The sequence below is a fragment of the Oncorhynchus nerka genome, linkage group LG9a (assembly GCF_034236695.1).
Source record: "Oncorhynchus nerka isolate Pitt River linkage group LG9a, Oner_Uvic_2.0, whole genome shotgun sequence".
Lineage (NCBI taxonomy): Eukaryota > Metazoa > Chordata > Actinopteri > Salmoniformes > Salmonidae > Oncorhynchus > Oncorhynchus nerka.
The window spans coordinates 48,356,382-48,376,774 of record NC_088404.1 but is presented as its reverse complement, the minus strand read 5'-3'; the positions used below and the strand labels follow the sequence as shown (position 1 = coordinate 48,376,774).

Below are 20,393 nucleotides of genomic sequence, written 5' to 3'. Positions count from 1 at the left end.
GGACGTATTGACCGAAAGGAACTGATTTCAACACACCAAACAATGACCTCATTGCGCGCCAATGATATGGCCAGTGCTTCGTTGATTGACTGTATTTCGTCCCAATGACCACTGATCGTCTTGAAATCTAGCTTGGTAGATAGCCAATGAGCTGAGGTAAATGGCAATATCTAATGGTTATGTCTGGGAAGACCAGCTCTTGAACTGAAAGTTGAGCTTAACACAGCCATTCGCCATTGAAATTTCTACCTGAAGGAGCCACGTTGTTTGCGCTTAGCAGTATTTGAGTCGAGATCATTTTCCGCTATTTTATCAAAATAATTATGGCGAGTAAATCTGGAAAATCAAAGGCAAAGTCCAGGTATACAGATCTACACGATATTATTGACGAAATTGATAGAGAAAGTGACACGAAGTTACTTGATGAGTCAGATTGTGAGACAAGTTTGGACTCACAATGAGGAAATGTTTTTGCACGGAGAGGATGCAATTTTGGACTGCTAAGTATCTCATGCCGTTGTTTGAAATGAATAATATCAAATATTATTCATTTGAGTTGTTTGAGATATTTTTTATTTTATTTGACATATATAAATCTATAATCACTAATGAAATGTGTGAAATACACATGGCTCTACATTGTGGGTAGGGGGTATGCATGTCTGTATATATTAGATATTTTTTTACATGTATTTTTATCTAAACATGGAATGGAACAGCACCTCACCATAGTGATTGGGTTCCCTACTCTATAAAGAACCTGTGTGTCGGTGTCTTTATTTCACAGTCCCTCCGATTCTGATTGGGAGCCCCCACTGCCAAGTTGCCCATCCCCCATAGGAGCTGGTTCATCCAACCGGACCCCTGCTGTATCCGGCTCCACACCTACCCCCGCCCGGCCAGGTGTGAAGTCAGTGATAAAGAAGTGGAGGTGGGAAAGAGATAAACCTGCAATCAGAGAGGAGGGTCGTTGGCACTCTGTGCTGGAGGAGGATGTGGCGCCACCACCTCCAATATTCAGACCGAAAAGGCCACCAGGACCTCAGCTGGACATGACCTCAAAAGTACAGCCCCATGCAACTTTTTCAGCTGTTTTTCACCTCGTCAGTTGTTGATTCCCTTGTGTTGAACACTAATAAGTATGGTGCTAAGAAGCAGGCAGGCAAGAAAGAGGGATGGAAGCCCATTTCCATGTCATATTTTTTTTGATACCTGTCAATGGTAATTTACATGGGTCTTGTGATGCTGAAAACCCTGAAAGACTACTGGAAAACTGCTCCCCTCTATCAACTGCCTTTCCCCTCCACTGTCATGTCATGCAAAAGGTTTCTGACAATCTCACGGGCGTTTCATATCAGTGACCCAGAAGTTGATGAGGACAATGAGAAGAAGCGAGGCACAGCAAAGTTTGATAGGCTCTGCAAAATAAAACCTCTACCACTGTGTGGTTGAGGCCGGCAAGACCTATTTTCAGTCCGCCCAGAACCTTTCCATCAATGAGAGGATGGTAGCCTCAAAGGCCTGAATTGGCCTAAAACAATACATGCATAACAAACCAACTAAATGGGGTTACAGACGATTTGTTTTTGATGATTCTGCGTGTGCATATACATGCCATTTTTTTTGCTGTTTTGAGCAGTTTTGCGACCGGTAAGGGCCTCAGTTATGATTCCGTTACAGAGTTATTTGATTTCCAACTGCTGGGGAAGGGCTACAAACTTTTTGTGGACAACTTCTACACAAGCCCTATCCTGTTCGCAGACCTGAGGAAGCTGGATGTGTGAACTTGTGGCACCATTCGGACCAACAGAGCGGGCTTTCCGAAAACCAACGTGAATGACATGCCTAAGCGGGCTGAGCGGGGTACCATGAGATGGATTCGCCAAGATGGCCTGCTCTTTGTGAAGTGGACGGATACCAGAGAGGTGGTCATGTGCTCCAGTATCCACAAGTCTTTCAGTGGAGATCACATCGTCAGGCGTGTGAAAGGCGCTACTGGGGCATGGACCACCAAAAATGTCCCCATTCCTGCAGCTATCAAGGACTACAACAAGAGCATGGGAGGTGTGGAGCTGTCAGATGTGCCGATAGGCTACTAAAATGTTCTCCACAAGACAATGAAATGGTACAAGACATTTTTCTATCATTTCATCAACATTGCTGTGGTGAATTCCTTCATCCTCCAGAAGCAAATGGCTAAGAGCTGTGGACAGCCCCCCCATCTCACAGCTAGCCTTCAGAGAGCTGCTCCTCCAGGAGCTTGCTTGCTACAACAAGTCCACTGCAGCAGCTTCTGTCCCTTCTGCTCCAACCAGTGGTGTTCACCTGTCCAGATTAATCTCTGCAGGCATGAATGTGCCTCGGGGCAAAAAGGGCACAGTGGGGAGGCGTTGTGCACTTTGTCACAGGAAATGCCCCATCACCTGCACCACATGTTCAATAACCCTCTGCTTTACAGAAGAAAGAGAATGCTATTGGGCATGGCATCAGTAGCACAATATTGTGTAGAGAACTGAGGGTCTTCACAATAGTGTACATTATACATTGAATGTGTGTCTATAGTTAACCTTGTTATTAAATTTTTTCAAATGTATTTTTTTGTTGTCATTTTTTTTTGTGGGGGTGTGCTAGGATAGCATTTTAGTACTTTGTATATAGTTATTTACTTCTAAATGTATCACTGTACCAATTCGGCCACGGGTACATTTGGGCAACTTGTGTGGGACACCTGGGTGACTGCATGCTCAATGTCATGTAGCTCACTCATTCCTGAAGATATCTTTCTGAAACTTTTTTCAAATACTGTTGCCCTCTTATGTTCTTCATCGAAATTATCCCCAGCATCATATCTGAATGTTTGGCTGTTCTTGTTCAGTTGAAAGATGCAACAACAATAAATAAAAACTGAACATGTATGTTTATTTCCTTGTATTTTCTTCTACCATATCTATGGTGTTATTCTCCTACATTCAATTCACATTTCCAGAAACTTCAGAGTGTTTCCTTTCAAATGATACCAAGAATATGCATATCCTTGCATCTCGGCATGAGCTACAGTTAAATTAGGGTATGTCTTCAGGCGGAAATTGAGAGAAGGGGGGATATCCCAAAGAAGTTAATGGATCTGGTGAAAAATAAACACGGCCAGGTCAACCTGACATGTGTGACTTATTCACATCTATCACATCTGTTGTTAATCAGTCATGGAAGCCATGCTGGGTTGGAAAACAAGGAACAAAAGTCAGTCAGGCAGCAAACAAGCAGCCTTCGAGAGCTTTACCACCTGTAGCTGGAACGAGGGAGTACCAGGAGGCTCAAGGACTATGGTGGAAATTACAAGATTATGTTATAATGCTGTTATTGCATCAGATGGTTGTTTTATGCAACATAATAAAAGGTTGTTAGAATTCTCATCTGTGTGTGTTCTACTGAGGATGGGCCTCTGAAAGATTTACGATGTCTTTGTGGATTCTGCATTCCAGGGCAAGAGTTAATGTATCTGTTCTATATGGTACCAAGGAGAGATGGCTCTAGTATGGAGTTGGGGGGCCAGACACTGGTATCCACACAATGGGTTCTCATGTTTTTACAGCAGATACTGTGTGCTGTGAATTATAAGTATCTTTTATACAAATCTTAACCTTGTGACCCACACATACATCTATTGTGTGTCGTGTAGACTGAAGGAGGATGGACTTGGCTATAAAATGCTGTGGCTCAAACCAGCTGGTTGAGTTCTCAGTGATTACTGTTGGATCCTGTGTTTTACATTATAGCCATTACTATATATATGATTAAATATTATCTGATGTTGGTTGTGTGAGGTGTCTGCATTTGTGCACTGGAGCATCATTATGAGATTAAACAACTGCTTGCTACTTGCCTGTTTGTGTGTGACAAGAACTGAGTAACATGGTGTGACCTGCATGTTGCAAAACTGTAGATAACAGCCCAGCAGATGCTTTGTCCTTGTGTTTGTATGTAACAATATTGAGCACATGGTGTGACTTGATGTATCTTACAAAGTTGTGATAGGGAGGGGTGGTCATCACGAGGTTTAACTGAGATGGAAAATACAGAAGACGCAATGAGTTGGGGGGGCACATTCATAGCGTGGGGTTGCAGAACAAGCGGTCTTTTGTTAGATAACAGGAGCCAGGTGCGAGATAACGGTATGGAGCATGAGCGCATGGATGTTCTTCACAGCAACATCTATCAACAGAAGCGCCAAGAGGCGGGGACCCGCCTGAGCGCCTGCAATAGGCTGAGCAAGTTTAAACCACGCCCAGTCTCTACTGTGATAGGCCAACAGACGGGTTGGAACTGTCTATCACAGTATAAAGAATACTGTTCACATACATCTTGTCAGTTCTCTGTTCTGCCCTGCGTGGTATTACAATGAGCCCGTATATACGAAAGTTGCATTTGCCATTTATTACTTAGCTAATAAAAAATACATAGTATAAAATCGGTGACTCATTGTTATATTTATCCTGATACCAGATTCGAATTTACGCAACTCTGACATTACCTCCAGTGGTGATTACCGACCAGCTCCATTACTGCAGTAATTAAACCAGTCCCTGCATCAATACCGGTATGTCATAAAATACAGTATACCGCCCAGCACTACATAGACCACATAATCATCATATAGGGCTTCCAACAACCCCTAAATTATTGTCATAACCAATTTGAGGCCATGTATTTTAAAGAAAGCTGGACTCATGCAGTGGTAGAGGAAACACTGAGACTGAGTACCCAGGAGCGCCTTTCAGGTCACCCAAGGACACACTACATTTATTTATTTTTTTATCATTTGGCAAGACTAAATATTCATATTGTTGGTGTGTTTCTCTGCCATGGCCCAAACATACAGCAGGCTACATGTCCTGTGGGGAAATTATTGTAATCAAAACGGACCTCCCGGTCGCGGCCGGCTGCGACAGAGCCTGGGAGCGAACCCAGAGTCTCTGGTGGCACAGCTAGCGCTGCTATGCAGTGCCCTAGCACCACCCGGGAGGCCCTCACTGTGGTTGGATTAACGAGAAGTGCAAAATAAAATACTTGTATAGTTGAGGAATTTAAATGAGATTACTGTTGTTTGGAATTTGGCGCCCTGCACTTTCACTGGCTGTTGGCGTGGTGGGACGCTAGCGTCCTGAACGATCCCAGAGAGGTTAAGTACATTATCAATTACATCTACTTTTGATACTTAAGTATATTTCCATCCCCCGTAATAACGATGTAACGGAGGGACAGTTTTTTCAACTTTTCTCCAATACTATAGAGCCATTACCATGTCGATCAACGCTTGAATAGAAACCTAGTTCACACCCTGATTTTGAAGTCAACACAGTCGCTACAATCTCATTAGTTTTCTTTGTAGCCTCGTTTGAGTGTTGCAGTTGCGCACATTTGTACGGAATGGGGTGAGTTTATGTTAACCAGCTACATAACCCAGTTGCCCAAAGCTAACGTTATAAGCAGCAAGCTAGCTTCATCTGGCTAGTGAGGCTCGACCGGACTGGGTTATGTGTTGTAAAGCTAGCCACAATAAGGATTAGGCACAATAGTGGAATTTGCGGGTTGCCTTCAAAATAAAAGTACGTCATTGACAGTGATGCAAATTAATACAAATAGTAGAATTATGCCATACTTTTATTTTGAAGGCTAACCGCAAAGTCCACTATTGTGGCTAATCCTTATTGTGGCTAGCTTCACATAGATGGATCTGACCACCATTAATCAAATAAGAACTGTCTTATAAATTAGGGTTATTTTAGATGACACCTAGCTATATAGTTAGTTAGCTAACTATAGCTACTGAAACAGATTGTGTTATTTGACATGTCAAATAGTGGTATTTGATGTGCATCTTCTTTGACACGCAAACACCGCTCCACAGAAATCCTGGTTGAGAATGAAACGACTGAACAAATGAACAACGAAACAGCAAGTAAGTGAAAGAAATAGGTTTTGATTGTGTTTGACTGGTAATGGGGACATACGTAAATGCCAACAAAATAACTTTTTGGTCAGTATGGTGTGTGACCTATATTTAACTAGGCAAGTAAGTTAAGAACAAATTCTTATCTACAATGACGGCCCAGACGACCCTGGGCCAATTGTGTGCTGCCCTATTGGACTCCCAATCACGGCCGGATGTGATACAGTCTGGATTCGAACCAGTGACTGTAGTGACGCCTCTTGCACTGAGATGCAATGCCTTAGACCGCTGCGTCCATGTGTGTGTTAACTGTACTATGATGCTTAAATGGCAGCTAAAATGTAAAAAAATAATAATAATAATTAAAAATCGGTATTGGTAACGTTTTTTGGAAGCAAGAAAAATATTGGATATCGGTATCGGCCAAAAATGTAAAATCAGTGCATCGCAATTTTTTTTTATTACTTTAAGCATACACCATCATGAAGTCTGCTGACAACACGACGGTGGTAGGCCTGATCATCGACGGCGACGAGTCAGCCTACAGGAAAGGAAGTCAGAGACTTAGTAGTGTGGTGCCAAGACAACTACCTCAACGTCAGTAAGCCCAAGGAGCTGATTGTGGACTATAGGAGAAAGAGGGGAGAGCACGCCCCATCCACATCAATGGGGCTGTATTGAAACGGGTCGAGTTTCCAGTTCCTTGGAGTCTACATCACTAAGGACTTAACATGGTCCACACACACCCGCACAGTCGTGAAGAGGGCACGGTAGTGCCTCGTCCCCAAGAGAGAATCTTGACTGGCAGCATGACCGCAAGCGCCACAAAGAGTGGTGTGGACAGCCCAGTACATCACTGGGGCTGAGCTCTCTGCCATCAGAATCTCTATATCAGGCGGTGTCAGAGGAAGGCCTGAACAATTGCCAAAGACTCCAGTCACCCAAGCCATAGACTGTTCACTTTGCTACCGTCCAGCAAACGGTAACGGAGCATTGGCTCTCCGACCAACAAGCTCCGAGACACCTTCTACCCCCAAGCCATGCGACTGCTAAATAGCCAGACTGCAGTCAATTAATGGTACCAAAACTATCTTACACTACTGTCACTTCCACACAAATACCTCACACATTCAAACACTACTTCCACACACACACATTCAAACACTACTTCCACACACACACACACACACACATTCAAACACTACTTCCACACACACACACATTCAAACACTACTTACTTACTTACACTTACACACACACACACACACACACACACACACACAGACAGACACAGAAAGTATTCAGACCCCTGGACTTTTTCTGCATTTTGTTACGTTAAAGCCTTATTCTAAAACCTCATTAAATAGTTTTCCCCCCTCGTCAATCAACACACAATACCCCATAATGAAAAACAGTTTTTTAGAAATTGTACATATCTATTCAGACGCTTTACTCAGTACTTTGTTGAAGAACTTTGGCAGCTATTACAGCCTCGAGTCTTCTTGGGTATGATGCTACAAGCTTCACACACCTATATTTTGAGGAGATTCTCCCATTCTTCTCTGCAGATCTTCTCAAGCTCTGTCAGCTCTGTGTTCTTAGGGACATCTGTGATAGAAAAAGTACATATGTACCTGGTTTATTTGATATTAAATGGTTAACAATTAATATTTCACTAATAATAAGACATTTCTGTCCCATTAGTGTCTGTGTTTTCATGGGCTCCACTCTAGTTCCCTGCAGCTAATCTGGGGGTATGGTCACTGGAGATGGCTTGGGCTAACAAATGGGTTAAAGACTGCATTACATAGACAAAAATGTGTTTTACTAAGGGATAGCTTAGGAGTAGAACAATCACTCATCGTCTCAAAACCATCACTGCATCTGGGAAACTAAGCCAGGGTGGGGTTAAGACAACAACCCACTTGCAGATAACGACAAGACGAAGCCAGAGTGGTTTATGATGCTCCTTGGTCTGCATAAGGAGGGTTGAGGTTAGGTTACTTGGTTAGGTTACTTACTTAACACTCAAGGGGGGGGGGGGGGGTCAACCAGCCTCATTATTGCAACAATTAATCGACATTAAATCAATACATTTTTTGAAGAAAAGACCAAATCTCTCTCAGTACTGAATTTCCACAACACTTTCAATGCTGCAGAAATGTTTAGGTACCCTTCCCCAGATCTGTGCTTCAACACAATCCTGTCTCGGAGCTCTACAGACAATTTATTCGACCTCATGGCTTGGTTTTTGCTCTGACATGCACTGTCAACTGTGAGACCTTATATAAACAGGTGTGTTCTTTTACAAATCATGTCCAATCAATTGAATTTACCACAGGTGGACTCCAATCAAGTTGTAGAAACATCAATGATGATCAATGGAAACAGGATGCACCTGATCTCAATTTCGAGTCTCATAGCAAAGGGTCTGAATACTTATGTAAATAAGATATTTCAAATAACAAAACAAAAATTAACACAAAAAAAAAATGTTTTCACTTTGTCATTATGGGGTATTGTGTGTAGATTGATGAGGAAAAACATTATTTTAATACATTTTAGAATAAAAGCTGTAACGTAACAAAATGTGGAAAAAGTCAAAGGGTCTGAATACTTTCCCGAAGGCACTGTAACACACACACACACACACACACACACACAATAGGGCTGGGCGATATGGGCAAAATATCATTTCACAAAAGAAAAAAAAACCTTGGCTGGTATGATGGTATTTTATGTTTTTGAATAATAAAGGTTTCTAGCTTGAAATATATACTTATTCATGTTACTTTAACTACTTTACATCTATTATGTAATTGTTAAATCTCATGGATCCTATGGAGAGGGCCAAAGGGTAACAGTCTGGTTTCAGTCACTGATAAGGTTGGATAGCCATGGATTAGGGAGGAAGGAGGAATGTGGGCGGAGGTCAGGTTCTATTGCACACATTCTATTACACACATACACTATTGTTCCTTCAAATACGTTATCGGCATTTACAGACACAACTTGTAGACATTATCTACAACTTGTTCTGGGACTTTCCCACAAACAGGACCAAGCCTGGCCTGATGAGGAGTGACGGACTCCATCCTACCTGGAGGGGTGCTCTCATCTTATCTATTAACATAGACAGGGCTCTAACTCCTCTAGCTCCACAATGAGATAGGGTGCAGGCCAGGCAGCAGGCTGTTAGCCACCCTGCCAGCTTAGTGGAGTCTGCCACTAGCATAGTCAGTGTAGTCAGCTCAGCTATCCCCATTGAGACCGTGTCTGTGCCTCGATCTAGGCTGGGCAAAACATGGCGGTGTTCGCCTTAGCAATCTCACTGGAAAAAATACCTCCTCCATTCCATTATTGAAAGCGATTGTGATCTCACATCTCAAAATAGGGATACTTAATGTTAGATCCCTCACTTCCATGGCAGTTAGTCAATTAACTAATTGCTGATCATAATCTTAAATCCTGATGAATTTACTGTATTAAATGAGGCCTTTCCTCCTGTTTACACTAGTGACCATATCCCCTGCGCGTCCCGCATAGGCGGAGGTGTTGCTAACATTTACAATGGCAAATTTCAATTTAAAACAAAAAAAATGACTGCGTTTTCTTCTTTTGAGCTTTTAGTCATAAAATCTATGCAGCCTCCTACTAAATCACTTTTTATAGCTACTGTTTACAGGCCTCCTGGGCCATATACAGTGTTCCTCACTGAGTTCCCTGAATTCCTATCGGATCTTGTAGTCATGGCAGATAATATTCACATTTTTGGTGACTTTAATATTCACATGGAAAATTCCACAGGCCCACTCCATAAGGCTTTCGGAGCCATCATCGACTTAGTGGGTTTTGTCCAACATGTCTCCGGACCTTGTCACTGCCACAATCATACTCTGGACCAAGTTTTCTCCTGTGGAATAAATGTTGTGGATCTTAATGTTTTTCCTCATAATCCTGAACTATCAGACCACCATTTTATTACGTTTGCAATCGAAACAAATAATCAGACCCCAACCAAGGATCATCAAAAGCCGCGCTATAAATTCTCGGACAACCCAAAGATTCCTAGATGCCCTTCCAAACTCCCTCCACCTACCCAAGGACGTCAGAGTACAAAAAACAGAGGAACTCAATTTAACCTTGCATAATACACTAGACGCAGTCACACCCCTAAAAACAAAAAACATTTGTCATAAGAAACAAGCTCCCTGGTATACAGAAAATACCCGAGCCCTGAAGCAAGCAAGCTTCCAGAAAATTGGAACGGAAATTGTGCTCCACCAAACTGGAAGTCTTCCAACTAGCTTGGAAAGACATGTGCAGTATCAAAGAGCCCTCACTGCTTTTCGATCATCCTATTTTTTTTCTCCAACTTAATTGAGAGGAATAAGAACAAACGAAAATGTATTTTTGATACTGTCGCAAAGCTAACTATTAAGCACCATTTCCCAAGAGAGGATGGCTTTCACTTCAGCAGTGATAAATTCATAAACTTCTTTGACGAAAAGATTATGATCATAAGAAAGCAAATTACGGACTCTTCTTTAAATCTGCGTATTTCTCCAAAGTTCAGTTGTCCTGAGTCTGCACAACACTGCCAGGACCGAGGATCAAGGGAGACACTCAAGTTCTTTAATACTATTATCTCTTAACACATTGATGAAAATAGTCATGGCCTCTAAACCTTCAAGCTGCATACCGCACCCTATTCCAACTAAAATACTGAAAAAGCTGCTTCCTGTGCTTAGCCCGCCTATGTTGAATATAAATAACGCCTCCCTATTGTTAGTTTCTAATTTTTCAGAGTAAATAACTCACGGACACTAGAGAAGCTTAACTTCTTTGGGAACGGGGGGCAGTATTGAGTAGCTTGGATGAATAAGGTGCCCAGAGTAAAGTGCCTGCTATTCAGTCCCATAAACTAGAATATGTATATAATTAGTAGATTTGGATAGAAAACACTCTAAAAGTTTCCAAAACTGTTAAAATAATGTCTGAGTAAACAGAACTCATATGGCAGGCAAAAACCTGAGAAAAATGCAACCAGGAAGTGGGAAATCTGAGTTTTGTGGTTTAAGTGATTGCCTATCCAATATACTATGTCTATGGGGTCAGATTGCAATTCCTAAGGCTTCCACTAGATGTCAACAGAACGTTTTTTCAGGCTTCTACTGTGAAAGGCGAGCGAATAAGAGCTGTTTCAACCAGTGGTCTAGCTGAAAGTCTCGAGTTTTTTATCGCGCGCGGCCGTGAGTGCGAGCTCCATTCCCTTTCCTTTCTAAAGACAAAGGAATTGTCCGGTTGGAATATTATTGAAGATTTATGATAAAAACATCCTAAAGGTAGATTATATACATCGTTTGACATGTTTCTACGAACTATAATGGAACTTTGACTTTTCGTCTGGACTTTGTGCATTTGGATTACCGAACTAAACGCGCAAACAAAAAGGACGTATTTTGACATAGAGATGAACTTTATCGAACAAAACAAACATTTGCCTAACATGGAGACCTGGGAGTGCCACCAGATGAAGATCATCAAAAAGGTAAGTGATTAATTTTAACGCTATTTCTGTCTTTTGTGACACTTCCTCTTTGGAAAATGGCTGTATGGTTTTCTGTGGCTATGCGCTGACCTAACATAATCACATGGTGTGCTTTTGCCGTAAATCCTTTTTGAAATCTGACACAGCGGTTGCATTAAGGAGAAGTTTATCTTTAATCGTAACACTTCTTTCTTTCATCAATGTTTATGATGAGTATTTCTGTAATTTGATGTGGCTCTCTGCACTTTCACCGGATATTTGTTTGAGACAATGCATTGCTGAACATAACACGTAAATTTCAAATTAGGTATTTGGACATAAAGATGAACTTTATCGAACAAAACACACATTTATTGTCTAACATGGTGTCCTGGGAGTGCCATCCGGTGAAGATCATCAAAGGTTAGTGATTCATTTTAACGCTATTTCTGTCTTTTGTGACACTTCCTCTTTGGAAAATGGCTGTATGGTTTTCTGTGGCTAGGCGCTGACCTAACATAATCACATGGTGTGCTTTTGCCGTAAATCCTTTTTGAAATCTGACACAGCGGTTGCATTAAGGAGAAGTTTATCTTTAATCGTAACACTTCTTTCTTTCATCAATGTTTATGATGAGTATTTCTGTAATTTGATGTGGCTCTCTGCACTTTCACCGGATATTTGTTTGAGACAATGCATTGCTGAACATAACACGTAAATTTCAAATTAGGTATTTGGACATAAAGATGAACTTTATCGAACAAAACACACATTTATTGTCTAACATGGTGTCCTGGGAGTGCCATCCGGTGAAGATCATCAAAGGTTAGTGATTCATTTTAACGCTATTTCTGTCTTTTGTGACACTTCCTCTTTGGAAAATGGCTGTATGGTTTTCTGTGGCTAGGCGCTGACCTAACATAATTGCATGGTGTGCTTTTGTCGTAAAGCCTTTTTGAAAATCAGACACTGTGGCTGGATTAACAAGAAGTGTATCTTTAAAATGGTGTATAATACGTGTATGTTTGAGGAATTTTAATTATGAGATTTCTGTTTGAATTCGTCACCCTGCAATTTCACTGGCTGTTGGTGAGGTGGGACGCTAGTGTCCCACATATCCCAGAGAGGTTAACCAAGTTTAATAATTCCCAAAATGGTTGACACAGCTGTATTCAGAAAAAAGCATGTTTCCACCATTACAAATATATATATACTCCCATTTAGGAACCCCTCCCTCTCTCCAATCCTTACAATTTATGGTTCGACAGAAAGAGGGTAATAGGGTAATGAATCATAATTTCTCCCTTCAGGGGATCTGACCTCAACCTAATCCACAGATGTTCATCCACTTGCCCTATTGCAATTCTGACTTCCTCCCGTCCACCCAAGACATTCCAAAGCCATCGGTCTTTCTACAGAGAACCATTAACTTCTTATGTAAAAACCAGTCTTACACTCCTTAATATACTATGCTTCTGATCTATCATGTCTCCAGTATGTCAATGTTCAAAGTTTACCCCGAATCCAACACTATCCACCGGATGTGTACCAAATTTACTAAAAGTGGCAGTAATAAAGCCTCTCATGAAAAGCAAAACCTTGACCCGGAAAATATAAAAACTATCGGCCTATATCGAGTCTCCCATTCCTCTCAAATTGTTTAGAAACAGCTGTTGTGCAGCAACTCACTACCTTACCGAAGACAAACAATGGAAACGAAATGCTTCAGTCTGGTTTTAGACCCCATCATAGCACTGTGACTGCACTCGTGAAGGTGGTAAATGACCTTGTAATGGCGTCAGACCAAGGCTCAGCATTTGTCCTAGTGCTCCCAGACTGCTGCTTTTGATGCCATCGATCAGCACATTCTCTTGGAGGGATTGGAAACACATATTGATCCACACGGACAAGTTCTGGCATTGTTTAGATCTTATCTGTCGGAAAGATATCAGTTTGTCTCTGTAGATGGTTTGTCCTCTGATAAATCAACTGTAAATGTTGGTTTTCCTCAAGGCTCCGTTTTAGGACCACTATTGTTTTCACTATATATTTTACCTCTTGGGGATGTCATTCGGAAACATAATGTTAACATTCACTGTTATGCGCACGATACACAGCTTTACATTTCAATGAAACATGGTGAAGCCCCAAAATTGCCCTCCCTGGAAGACTGTGTTTCAGACATAAGGGAGTGGATGGCGGCAAATGTTTTACTTTTAAACTCTGACAAAACAGAGATGCTAGTTCTAGGTCCCAAGAAACAAAGAGATCTTCTGTTGGATCTGACAATTAATTGATGGTTGTACAGTCATCTCAAATAGAACTGTGAAGGACCTCAGCGTTACTCTGGACCCTGATCTCTCTTTTGACGAACATATCAAGAATGTTTCAAGGACAGCGTTTACATCTTCGTAACATTGCAAAAATCAGAAACTTTCTGTCCAAAAATGATGCAGAAAAACTTAACCATGCTTTTGTCACTTCTAGATTAGAATACTGCAATTCTCTACTTTCCTGCTACCCGGATAAAGCACTAAATAAACTTCAGTTAGTGCTAAACACGGCAGCTAGAATCTTGATTATAACCCAAAAATGTGATCATATTACTCCAGTGCTAGCCGCTCTACTCTCCTGTTAAGGCTAGGGCTGATTTCAAGGTTTTACTGCTAACCTACAAAGCATTACATGGGCTTGCTCCTACCCATCTTCTGATTTGGTCCTGCCGTACATACCTACACGTACGCTACGGTCACAAGACGCAGGCCTCCTAATTGTCCCTAGAATTTCTAAGCAAACAGCTGGAGGCAGGGTCTTTCTCCTATAGAGCTAAATTTTTATGGAATGGTCTGCCTATCCATGTGAGAGATGCAGACTCGGTCTCAACCTTTAAGTCTTTATTGAAGACTCATCTCTTCAGTAGGTCTGATGATTGAGTAGTCTGGCCAGGGGTGTGAAAGCTTGCCGTCTCTGCCTGGCCGGTTCCCCTCTCCACTGGGATGCTCTGCCTCTAACCCTATTATGGGGGCTGGGTCACTGGCTTACTGGTGCTCTTCCATGCCGTCCCTAGGAGGGGTGCATGACTCGAGTGGGTTGAGTCACTGACATGATTTTCCTGTCCGGGTTGGCGCCCCCCTCGGGTTCGTGCCACCCTCGGATTCGTGCCATGGGGGAGATCTTTGTGGGCTACACTTGTCTCAGGGTAGTAGGTTTAAAATATCCCTCTCATGGTGTGGGGGCTGTTCTTGGCAAAGTGGATGGGGTTAAATCCTGCCTGTTTGGCCCTGTCCGGGGGTATCGTCGGACAGGGCCACAGTGTCTCCCGACCCCTCCTGTCTCAGCCTCCAGTATTTATGCTGCAATAATTTAATGTGTCTGTGAGCTAGGGTCAGTCTGTGATATCTGGAGTATTTCTTTCTTATCCAGTGACCTGTGTAAAATTAAGTATGCTTCCCTCTACCGCACCTGCAGTCTCTAATTCTGAATGATCGAATACGAAAAGCCAATTTACTCCTGAGGTGCTGACCTGTTGCACCCTCTACAACCACTGTGATTATTATTTTCTGGCCCTGCTGGTCATCTATGAACATGTTCTGTTCTAATCTCTACCCGGCACAGCCAGAAGAGGACTGGCCACCCCTCATAGCCTGGTTCCTCTTGAGATTTCTTCCTAGGCTACGGCCTTTCTAGGGAGTTTTTCCTTTGCCACTGTGCTTCTACAGCTGCATTGCTTGCTGTTTGGGGTTTTAGGCTGGGTTTCTGTACAGCACTTTGTGACATCGGCTGATGTAAAAGGGCTTTATAAATCAATTTGATTGATTGACACACACTACCTGAGTTCCTGCCTAGCAACAGCGATGTATTGGATGTCTCGATGTGCAAGGACGAAACTGCCTAACAGGAGGGTATAAATCTTCTCAGCTGTTTGACCTCGATTTTCCTAGTCATCCGTTCGAGTTTACAGAATTATCATTCTATTTCCATGATTCAGAGTTCACCCAAGTTTTTGCTCTAAATCAGAAGTCGAATCCCAACTGCAACATTATATTAAAAATAAGCCCTAGATTGTTTGCCCATATGGTGCGTAGTGTGGAAATGGACTCAAATGAGTGCAGAAATTGATGAAAATGAAAATATTGTTTTGTTCTTTAGTATGAAACAATCAGAATGGAGAAAGACCCATTGAAATCACTTAGAATGTACGCGTTGCAACAGTGGCAACACATATTTCAATGGGTCTTTCTCCATTCTGATTGTTTCATACTAAAGAACAAAACAATATTTTCATTTTCATCAATTTGGAGCAAAGAACTTGGGTGAACTGTTGGAATCATGGAAATATAATGATTATTCTAATTCTATAGTTATAATATAATAGTAGGCACTTTGAATACAGTGTTGTTTGACATGAGAATGAATGAAAATGCCAGGGAAGAGTTATTGTGACAGGGTAGGAACCAAATTGTTGATAAGTGTTTCCAAGGGGACCCTATAATCTTCTGCTACATTGAATGTTTTCTCATAGCTAATATATTCATGCTTCATGTATTCCGATTTGATTTAGAAGATACTGTTGCACAAACAACATGCTAATTTAGGTCTACACCACCACTGGCATTTTCAGGCTGTATTATCAAGCTACGTTTGCTCTCAGTACATTTATTAGCTAGCTAGCTATTAGCATTAGCGGCTAACAATTAGAGTCTCAAAATATTTAGGGCAATTTGCTAAGACAGACTAGCTGTTTGCTGATGTAAGAAACACAAACTAAGTGTCATTATAGAACACTAGTGGATTTATATTAAGAAGCAAAATAAAAACAGCATTGTTCTAATGGGTTCTGACTTCTAAACTTAAAATATGAAATATCCTTGTTCATGGTACTGAGGGAGAGAGGGGAACGTTTACATTTTGTCAGAACATATTTTTCTTAGACATCAGGTATCCTATGGAAAGGAGAAGGGTACGGTCTGACACAAGTCAACATGACAGCTGTGAGTTGGGGAGAAGTGAGGAATTTGGGCTGAGGTCAGGTCAGCGATAGAGCTATTGTTCTGTTTGGAGCCTGTTTCTGGGCGAAAGATTCATGTTTTGTGTGTGTGTGACCAGTACGACCATACATCATCTGGGCCGACAGTCAAAGGTGCTTGCTTGCCCAACTTGGGGGAACCGTTGAGCTACCGTTAGAGGAACTATGTCTGGAGTGACTTCCTGTCATTTTGGCCCCCATTAGCCTCACTCAGTTGCGACAGACTGAGGTAACCTTTTCACCCAGTTGACTGAGCCTGAGGTCTGACTGAGCCTAGGGTCTGCCTGAGCCTGGGGTCTGCCTGAGCCTAGGGTCTGACCTGAGCCTGGGGTCTGACTGAGCCTGGGGTCTGACTGAGCCTGGGGTCTGACTGAGCCTGGGGTCTGACTGAGCCTGGGGTCTGACTGAGCCTGAGGGAGTAGAACATAATCCTTCTTTGTCTCAAAATCATCCTGGCATCTGGAAAACTAAGCCAAGGTGGGGTTGAGACAATAGCCCCCAGTGCAGATAAAGATAGGATGAACCCGGAGTGTCTTATGATGCCCCTTGGTCTGCATGGGAGGTGTGGAACCATCCTTGACTAAGCATTTTTAGGTCTACTATATAAAGAACAAAGGCATTTCTGTAAAGGTTAAGCCTCGGCAACACATTTTAGAGTGTGGGGTCGACAGCTTCATTATTGCAATAATTAATCGATATTTAACCTTTTGTGACTAGGGGGCAGTATTTTCATTTTTGGAAAAAATAACGTTCCCGTGGTAAACGGGATATTTTGTGAGGACAAGATGCTAGAATATGCATATAACTGACAGTTTAGGATAGAAAACACTCTAAAGTTTCCAAAACTGTAAAAATATTGTCTGTGAGTATAACAGAACTGATGTTGCAGGCGAAAGCCTGATAAAAATCCAATCCGGAGGTGACTCATCTTTTGAAAGTGCTGCGTTCCAATGCGTCCCTATTGAGCAGTGAATGGGCTATCAACCAGATTTCTTTTTCTCCGTATTCCCCAAGGTGTCTACAGCATTATGACGTAGTTTTACGCATTTATGTTGAAGAATACCCGTTAGCGGCTACATTGCGCAACTGGTCACCTAATGGCTCCCAGAGTGATTCTCGCGTAAAATACAGAGGCAGCCATTATTCCAATCGGTCCTACTGAAAAACCAATGGATATATTATTGAATAGATATTTGAAAAACACCTTGAGGATTGATTATAAACAACGTTTGCCATGTTTCTGTCGATATTATGAAGTTAATTTGGAATATTTTTCTGAGTTTTCGTGACTGCAATTTCCAGGCGATTTCTCAGCCAAACGTGAAGAACAAACGGAGCTAATTTCGCCAACAAAAATAATATTTTTGGAAAAAAGGAACATTGGCTATCTAACTGGGAGTCTCGTGAGTGAAAACATCCGCAGCTCATCAAAGGTAAACAATTTAATTTGATTGCTTTTCTGATTTCCGTGACCAAGTTACCTGCTGCTAGCTGGACAAAATGCTATGCTAGGCTATCGATAAACTTACACAAATGCTTGTCTAGCTTTGGCTGTAAAGCATATTTTGAAAATCTGAGATGGCAGGGTGATTAACAAAAGGCTAAGCTGTGTCTCAATATATTTCACTTGTGATTTTCATGAATATTTATGTCCGTCGCGTTATGCTAATTAGTGTCAGTCGATGATTACGCTCCCGGACCCGGGATGGGGAGTCACTAGAGGTTGACAAAGATGATTGTTTGAAGAAATGACAAAGTCTCTCACACTTGATTAGAATATTCCACCACACCGGGCCGTGCATCAATACCATTATATCGTAAAATACGGTATACCGCCCAACCCTAAGACACAACACAAACATACATACACACACACACTTTTACACTCATAATTTGCTGCTGCTACTGTTTCCATTTTACTCTTATTATCTGAATGCCTAGTCACTACCTTGCCTTCATGTGCATATCTACCTCAAGTACCTCTGCACATTGATCTGGTACTGGTACTTCCTCCATTCCTCTGTATTTTATTCCTCGTGTTAGTTACTATTTTATTTTGTAACCTCTGCATCGTTGGGAAAGGTTCGTAAGCAAGCATTTCACTGTAAAGTCTACACCAGCTGTATTCGCCACGTGATAAATAACATTTGATTTGAATTCATACCTTTCCTGTCTGTGGGACGGCGTTCTTCATGATGCGAGCCACGTTAGCGATGGGGAGGTAGATGTCCTGCTCACGGAAGTTTTCCTTGCTGCCGTTGCCTTCCTCATGGTCATGCAGGCTCTCATCCCCATCATCTGTCAGGGAGAGGGGCATGTTAGATCCCTGTTCAACACCACATTGTGCCTATACAAATCTTCTCTACTTGCATCTCGATAAAATCTACATGTGACTTGGTTCATGTCAATCCTGATCATTTATGATTACTACAGTATGTAAGCCTGGTTATTTGTAAAGCATCTTTGGGCTTGTGAAAGGTGATAGTGCCATGTCAGTATCTTTATGTTTATATAGGGGTGCTCTGATTGTGTCCAGCATCATTGGGCACCCAAGTTATTATGACCAAGGGATTGTGGATGTCAGAAAAGAGGATGTTGCTGATTAGGGGTGCTTAGTCTGTGAGGTGAGTTCCACCACCTACCGTCCTGTGATTGAAGAACGTAGTGGCTTCCTGCCATGTACTCCCCTGACATTCCCAACTGAGAGGCGTCGGTGGTTGAACTGTCGCCGTCCATCTGTAAACAGACAGAAGTTATAACTGTTATTTGTAGTGTGCACTATATATATATATGTCACTAACTACAAGTATTGGGAACTTTTCAGTACATGTGTGACATCTTAGAGTAGTAAGAATAAGTGTGTGTCTAGGTCATTAGGCACCATTAGACATGCACCTGTCTTGGGAGTCTGCATATTTTAAAACCATTGCTATGGCCTAATGTTTACGGTCGCTGTGGTTACGCCACCAATGGAATCTATGACCTAATGTGAAACCAAGCTAAAATTAGTGCAAGGCAAGAAGATAATGGTGGCTAAATGCCAGAGGGGATGAATCATTAACATGAAGAGGAGTTACTATGTGTGTGACGTAAGGATGAAAACTGTATAAAACGTGTGTCCCAAGGCTGGAAAGGCAGTTGCTTCATGAACCAGCTCGGCTTGTGTTACTTTGTAATAAAGTCTATTTGAACTCACTGGCTCTGGTATTTGAGAAATATTATTGACTGAATATTTCCACGACACATGCCGTGTCCACTGCCATTGAGGCTGCTAGCTGTCTCTGCGCCACACTCCAGCACAGTAGCTTGCAGTAATGCACCAATGCCAACCACCAAAAAAAAAACACCAAAGGAAGCTTCTAGCTAGCGAGGCTAGGGGACACCGGTAGTGTCTTTCGCCCCCACCTGCTAAGCACTGCTTTCCCGCAGTTCTGTTAACGTTACGATGAGGGAAGTAACTAGCTAATGTCGACAACTCAACTCCCGCGTGGCACTACCGGGTTGTGATTACCCTCGTCGTAATGTTAAAATAACTGTGGCAAAGGACAGTGTGTGCAAGTGTCCTAGCTAGATAACAGCCTCAATAGCAGTGGGCGTGACATGTAGTAAGTGACACGTAGTGGGCGCAGCATGTAGAAAACGCGGTCTGCAGATAGACCCTAATCCATTCATGGGAAATACAACAATATGGGTTGACTGTGTATTCTAACCTGTTTCTGTTTTAGCTACATTAACCAATCACTGGCTGGATGAACTATCCAAATAGCCAATCAAAAACTGAAAGCACATGTTAGTCGCCTGGGAAGCATTTTTTTTCAGACGAAGAGGACATCTTGCGGTTGTTAGCTGGCATGAAACAAGTGGTCTTGAGCAGAATGGTGCTACAT

General features: G+C 42.1%; 1 protein-coding gene across 3 annotated transcripts in view; it reads right to left on the bottom strand.

The window, feature by feature from the left end:
* Positions 1-20,393, bottom strand: part of LOC115134441 (nuclear transcription factor Y subunit beta) — a 37,165-nt gene that overhangs the window by 11,784 nt on the left and 4,988 nt on the right. For all 3 annotated transcript variants that reach the window (XR_010464732.1, XM_029668408.2, XM_029668409.2), the window contains exons 2-3: positions 19,149-19,242; positions 18,671-18,804 (exon numbers count right to left, since the gene is read on the bottom strand). Coding sequence is in view for 2 of the 3 variants with exons in the window: in XM_029668408.2 (XP_029524268.1) it covers positions 18,671-18,804; positions 19,149-19,242 (228 nt within the window). In the remaining variant the exon portion in view is untranslated. The remainder of the gene's footprint in view (positions 1-18,670; positions 18,805-19,148; positions 19,243-20,393) is intronic.